We start from the raw sequence: 7,207 nt of genomic DNA, 5'->3' as shown, positions 1-7,207 counted from the left end.
TTCTACGGATTCGCCATAGATTTTTGATGCACTTTTCATCCCATCCTATATAACATGCATAGGCTTTGCGGTGTAGAATTGGCACATATTTGCGTCTGATAACTGAGCATTCCTTCTATAATGCATTCATCTATACAGTATAGCTACATACCGCTGTTCAGCTGCCCATGACTTTACTTATATTTTATGAGTTGCCCTTGCATGTCACATATGTGTCAGCGGCTGCAGACCGTTGCATTGCATCTTGCTGCAGAAGGTCTCAGCAGTTTGCTCTGCAGACTAGTAGCCACCTTCCCCGGCTAATGGTGTCACCTGTATCTGGGTGTTTAGAACTCCCTACTTCCTGTTGGGAGGTGCGGGTGTTATTTCCATTCCTCTCTTGTGAAGGCTTGGAGCTACAGCGGTTGGCTATCTTTCTTTATGGTGCTGGGAGGAGGTCTGGTGTATCCTCTCTGAGTCTGCTCGAAGAAAAGTGTCCCCCCTGTTTGTCTATCCTGGTTGTCTGTAGTGTAGTGGGGATTGATTACCGTAAACCCTGTCCGTCCTTCCCTATGCAGGGTTTACCACGAGGGTCTGGCAGGGCTTAGGCATCCTGCTCGGCCATAGGTGCAGAACCTATTTAGGGTTCGTTAGTGATGTCAGTTCTGTCTAGTGGTCTCCGCTCCCTGCTTCCCTAGCATTCGGTTCCCCTTTCCTTTTCCCTTTGTGTTGCACTTAGTATGTCTCACACCTTGCGTGACATTAACACCTGTCCTTCACATTTGCAAAAGAAAAAACAGAAAAAAAGAATGACGTGTTTTTTGTGTGTGGGTTTTTTTTTTCTTTTGCTGGGTTCATGGATCCCGCTTCTTTGCTAGCAGAGCAGCTGCAGAGGTTGGCACTGGAAGTGACTGACCTTCGTTCTGAGGTTCAGCAGCAGGATACAGGCTCCTATTGTGGAGGATTTTGCAGGTAGGTGGGTCCAGAAGAATTCTGTGAGATATATTAAAACACGTTTTGTCTGTAATGTTTCTGATCGTTGATCATTACCATTTTATATCTTTAGACATTTCTTATTTCTTGCTTATTGATTAATTTACTTACAAACAATGTATAAAACATAAATCACCTTTTTATAGAATCTTAATTTATTCTCAGGCTTTTTAGACACGTTGAGTCCTGTCTCAGCCACATCCCGTCTCATAGATTTAATGAAGCATGAGATATTTGTGATGTCAAATATTCTGACTTATGAGATAAACAAAGGCCTGCTTTTCATTTAATTTTCCAATGTGTCAACATTTGCCACAATAGAATGTCCCCTAAATCCTCTCTAGACCTTTCCACAATTTCGGTGTTCCCATTGCCTCGATTTCCATAACCCATAAGCCCTCTTTTCTTGATATTTATAGAAGACATCTTTCCTTCATCTCCAAAACTTGTTACTTTTTGGAATTATTTTATTTCTCCGTTCATAAATAAATTTTGTTTCAAAGCTGCATGTCATCCCCAGGATAACGGTGCCTTATAATCACATATTTTCTCTGGATACATATTTCCCCAAATAGGGAGAACCATACTGATGCATGTATTCCAAGCATTGCTTTCTACCTGCTACCTTTTTCGTGCATGGATTTACGTGATGAAAATTTTTTAACGGAGTTCTGCATTAACTATCGGGATTCAACTAACTGGATTGAATCTAGCTATCTGCTCTTTTCTTGCATGTCCAGTAAAGTGCAGTTGCTTACAGCCTATTAGAATTGCTGTTGCGCTGTGGGTTCTAAAATTAGGACGTGCTACCCCTCCTCATCTCTGGGTAAGTGTTAATAGGCCTGTTTCAGTCTTGGACATACAAATCACAATCATTTATCAAAGGTTCTAATAATTTGAGTCTGACATCCTCAAACTTTAAACCCATGACTTGCTCTTGCTAGCAACATATCATATCACGTTCCTCCCTTTTACTACGAAGAATTGATAATAGTTTATGATATTGTATCCAGCCCAAATGTTCACTGTTCCTTGACATGATGTTGTCCAGCAGGGCTGCCACTAGGAATTTTGGGGCCCCATACTGGCAACATTTTCTGTGCCCCTTGACACTCTGCCCAGCCTCCACCCCAGCTTCACCTCTTGAACCTTCTACAGTCCCATCGCCCTCTCTTGTAAAAACTCCACTTCTGCACCACGTCCTCACCAATCACACATTAACAGTTCCCATCACCAGATCACATACATAGCCAGCAGCATTTTTAGACTCTTTTGGCCAGGTTTTACTCTGCTGTATCTTATTAAACATTTGCTAAAATATCCAATACTCTAGGTAGATTTTTATTTATTTTTCAATTTTTAAAATGGCCAATAATATCACATACAAGGGACAAATGCCTCCACACCATGACCAGACCACATGTTACGACCACAGTTTCCGAATAATAGCACATACAATTAACAAATACCATCACACCATGACCAGATCACATAGTACCACCACATAGTGACCGATTACTACAATACTGATCAATAAAAAACACAATGCTAATATCACCATAAGTGGCATTATACACAGGTTTTCTGTACTTAGTGTACAGTGTCAGTGTACAGGTAATACAGTGATCACGGGTGACCTTGTAAACACTGGAGCTCTGTATGTAGTATCAGTGTACAGGTAATACAGTGATCACAAGTGACATTATGCACAGGAACTCTGTATGCAGTGTCAGTGTACAGGTAATACAGGGATCACCAGTGACGTTATACCCATGACCTCTGTATACAGTGTCAGTGTACAAGTAACACAATGATCACTGATGATATTATACACAGGAGCTCTGTATATAGTGTCAGTGTACAGGTAATACAGTGATCACCAGTGACATTATACAAAGGAGCTCTGCATACAGTGCCAGTGTACAGGTAATACAGTGATCACCAGTGACATTATACACAGGAACTGTGTATACAGTGTCAGTATACAGGTAACATAGTGATCACTGGTGTGACATTGTACACAGGAGCTCTGGATATAATATACAGTGTATACTGTGCATGTACATGTAATACACTGACTCACCAGTGACATCTCTAGGTGAAGTCCTCCATCTTCGCTTTCATCTTCATCCAGCACAGACCACCATCACTTCTTATTTCATGACTCTTCTCTGCAGGAAATAGCATAGTTATCTAAAGAACCACTTGCAGATCACATTACTTAATTTTTTCCCAACTTCTACACCACACCAAAAAAGGTGACAGAGTTGCTCTGTACAGTATCCTCCAAAATAAAATACATCCCTGCAGTAATAATATCCCTTAATTAGCACTCTACAATAATAATATTCCCCATCATGTCCCACTTGTGTCTCATTCCTGGCTCCAGCCATATGTTCTCCTATCCTACCCCCATGTGAGCTCCCATCCTGCCACCATATGAGCTCCCATGCTGCCCCTATATGAGCTAACATCCAATTCAGTACAAAAAAAGTAAAAAAAAATTCTTATCTGGCTGTGGCCCAACGGTATATTGTTGGTTTGTTATTTTACTTTTATTACAGGAGATTGAGGGCATCGGGGGAATATGTGAGGTCGTAAGTATAGTTTAATTAAAAATATTAGATGGAGTATGTGTCTTTATTTAAATTAAATAATTTTTTTACTGGGTGTCTGTGTTTTACAATTTGACTATGGACTTAGTAACTGGGGTGTCTTTTTGACGCCACTCCATTGCTAACCTCGGGGCTTAATGTCACAAAGGTAACATGAACCCCCACAATTATTACCCCACTTGCCAACTCTACAGGGCAAGTAGGAAAAGCAAGGCTAAGTTCTAGAATTGGCGCATCTTAGTGATGCACCTTTTCTGGGGCGGCAGAGAGCTGATGTTTTTAGCCGGAGGCATGGCCTCTTCCTAGGCTATTAATATCAGCCCGCAGCTGTCTCCATAGCCTTTCCTGGCTACTAATTATAGAAGGACCCGTCATTTTTTGGGGGGTGCCCCATTTCAATAGCCAGTAAAGGCTAAGTATACAGCTGTGAGATGATATTAATAGCTTGGGAAGCTCCATGAGTATTACCTCCTTCCCAGGCTAAAAACATCTGCCCCAAGCCGTCGGCTTTCTGCTGATTAAGAAAATTGAGAGGGAGCCCTCGCCATTTTTTTTTCAGAAAAATAATCTTTTATTAATTAAAATCATGTCCAGTAATTTGCACACACACTGTACAAATTGTATTTGGCACTGAAATCTATTTATCTACTTATTCATTTTGTCTTTACTGTATGTAAACGATCTCTTCTATCCTGCTAGCTCCTACAGTGATTTTACAGAACCCGGCAGTTATATTACTGGCTTTTCTTCTATCTATCTCTCTATTCAATATAAGTACATATATATGTGTGTGTCACTGACATCTATATATATACAGTATATGCATTCTATGTGTATATATCTATTCTATCTATTCTATTCTAATCTGTGATTTTACTGTTGAAGCCATAGTGGTCCTTAACAGAGGTCTCGTCAAACAGTTGATGGATAAGCAAACAATTTAAAAATCTGTCAGCTCCCCTGACTATTCCCAACCACTACTAAGGTAAAATGGGTGAAAAAATTTTTGTTTTTTCTATATTATGATAAAATGCTTGATGTTTCATATCACTGATCTAATCTTTGAACAATGAACTTTTAATCTGCAGAGTTGCTTATGCTAATGAATCGGAACTGGTCCATACCAACTAGTCCTGCCGCTGATCTTCGAATCAAATCTCTCTGGCATTATTGGCAGCCTGAATAGTGGTCCTACCATAACGAATATAATATATATGGACTGTCAATCATTCCCAGGTAGGCATGATTAGAAGATTTGATTAGTCATGCTTCATTTGTATTTGTAGATTCAAGGCTCAGCACTCTCAGTACCTTCTGATGAAGCCATAGTGCGAAACCTGTGTCGAGGTTTAATGTGGAGGCTGGTGCTCTTTTGTTCTGTTTTATTGATCCACTTGTCAGTATTTATTTGGTCATTTCCTTTATCATTTCTCATTAATGTATAATGTATTGTCCTATCTTGTGACTTATAAAATTGCTCTTTATGTCATTAATAATTTCCTGCGTTTATTCATAACTTAAACTATAGTTATTTGTTATCACTGATTCTATATATATTAATTTGTGGGCTTTTATATTTCCCTTTTTTGCAATTTGTGACCTTACACTTTCACCAAGCAGGTATTTTACTGTATTACAAGCGTATGTGTGATACAGCCCAAGCACCAGCGCTTTCATTGGTTTATCAATGTCCCTGTCTGCATGTATGTATAAATAACATTATTTTTGTACATGTATTTCTTTTTCTTATACAGATGAATCCTGAAGCGTCTGAAAAATACATTTCCATAAAAAACTGTACTATACCAAAAGTGTTCACTCTTGTAGGACTTTCTGATGTTCCTAGTCTACAAATTATATTTTTTGTGATGTTCCTCTCTATTTATGTCATTGCTGTGCTGGGAAATCTGTGTATTATTTTTGCTTACAGATACAGCCCAAATCTTCACACTCCTATGTATTTTTTTCTTGCCAACTTTTCTTTTCTTGACATATGTTACATTTCCATCACAGTACCCAACATGCTGTCCAATTTTCTTTCGGAATACAAGACGATCTCCTACTACGGTTGTGCCGTACAGTTGTACTTTCTCATGTTACTAGGCAGTACAGAGTGTTACATTCTGGCGGCAATGGCGTACGATCGGTATAATGCCATTTGTCGTCCCCTTCAATATGCTATAATTATGAATAAAGAGTCGTGTGTGAAGTATATTTTGGGGTCATGGTTTATTGGGGTAGTAAACTCTATCATACACACAACCCTTACATTTACCCTACCTTTTTGTGGTCCAAATACGATCAATTATTTCTTTTGTGATATCCCTCCTTTACTTGCTTTAGCAAACGTGGATACCTGGATCAACGAACTTGCAACATTTGTTATTGGCGGTTTTGTGACCATGGGGTCTCTGTTATTAACCATGATCTCTTACGTCAATATCATCCTCACCATATTAAAGATCCATTCCCGCTCCGGACGCTGGAAAGCCTTTTCAACTTGCGTATCCCACTTTACTGTGGTTACAATTTTTTATGGATCTGGAATTTTTATATATCTAAAACCAAGATCGAATTATATTATGGAACTCGACCGATTGGTTGCGATCATGTATACAGTGATCGCACCACTGTTAAACCCTTTTATTTATAGTCTCAGAAACAATGATTTCAAGGTGGCGGCTAGAAAAATAGTCCATGAAAAAGTTCTTTTTCAATATTAAAAAAATATTTTTTATTATTATTACATTTTTAACCATGCCCAATGTAACCTGTGCTGGTATTAAACTTTGGGTGTACATTTGAGACAAATTAGACCACAACTACTAAGATTTTTAGTGCTTTCTAAATGTTCAAAAAGTTGTGGCATTGTAAAGGTATGTCTCAGGGGTTTACTAGTTTAGCATACAATTTACTTTATTGCAATGGAAACATTTGTATTATTTATTGCATTTTATACAATGTTCACTGAAACTGTGGCTACTGAGAGAAAATGAACTTTATTTCCCCCCAGGAGCCACCGGCTAAGTCACAGAGGCATGCTGGCGTGGTTATAGTCATCGTTCATATCACTGCTCGCTATTCTGTGAGTGACAGTACACAAATTGCAAATACTGAAAAGACTCCCATTGCCCTGAAAAAATATGTGTAACACTCTGAGGTCTCCTAGGACTGGATCCAGCTTCTTTCATGCTCTTTACTCCACAAGAAGGGCTCAAACACTTTACTACAAACACAACCTTATACATGGCTCTGGCTAAAAGGATGATAACCGACAATAACCAGCAGCCTGTTTTGGTTTTTTGGTTTTTCATTTTTTGCTCCCCTTTTTCCCAGAAAATTCCAAGTGCAGTGAAATTGCATAAAAGTGCAATCCCACAGTTGATTTTTGAGTTTTTTTTTTTCCATGTTCACTAAATGCTAAAACTGCCCTGCCATTATGATTCTCCAGGTTATTACGAGTTCACAGAGACCAAACATGTCTAGGTTCTATATTATTTAAGTAGTGAAAAAAAATCCAAAATTTGGAAACTAGACCACACAAGGAACTTATCTAGATGTGTGGTGAGCACTTTGAACCCCCAAGTGTTTCCCTAAAGTTTATAATGTAGAGCCGTGAA

At 38.9% G+C, this 7,207-nt stretch overlaps 1 protein-coding gene across 1 annotated transcript; it reads left to right on the top strand.

The window, feature by feature from the left end:
- The first annotated feature begins 1,608 nt into the window (after positions 1–1,608).
- On the top strand, positions 1,609–6,310 carry LOC141098094 (olfactory receptor 5AR1-like). The gene is made up of 2 exons (XM_073585667.1): positions 1,609–1,645; positions 5,400–6,310. Exons 1-2 carry the CDS (start codon positions 1,609–1,611, stop codon positions 6,308–6,310), a joined length of 948 nt encoding a protein of 315 aa, XP_073441768.1.
- The last annotated feature ends 897 nt before the right edge of the window (positions 6,311–7,207 follow it).

The sequence above is a fragment of the Dendrobates tinctorius genome, unplaced genomic scaffold (assembly GCF_039654945.1).
Source record: "Dendrobates tinctorius isolate UK_male_01 unplaced genomic scaffold, ASM3965494v1 ptg000086l, whole genome shotgun sequence".
Taxonomy (NCBI): domain Eukaryota; kingdom Metazoa; phylum Chordata; class Amphibia; order Anura; family Dendrobatidae; genus Dendrobates; species Dendrobates tinctorius.
The sequence above is the reverse complement of the archived record's forward strand: the minus strand, read 5'-3'. Positions and strand labels throughout refer to the sequence as shown.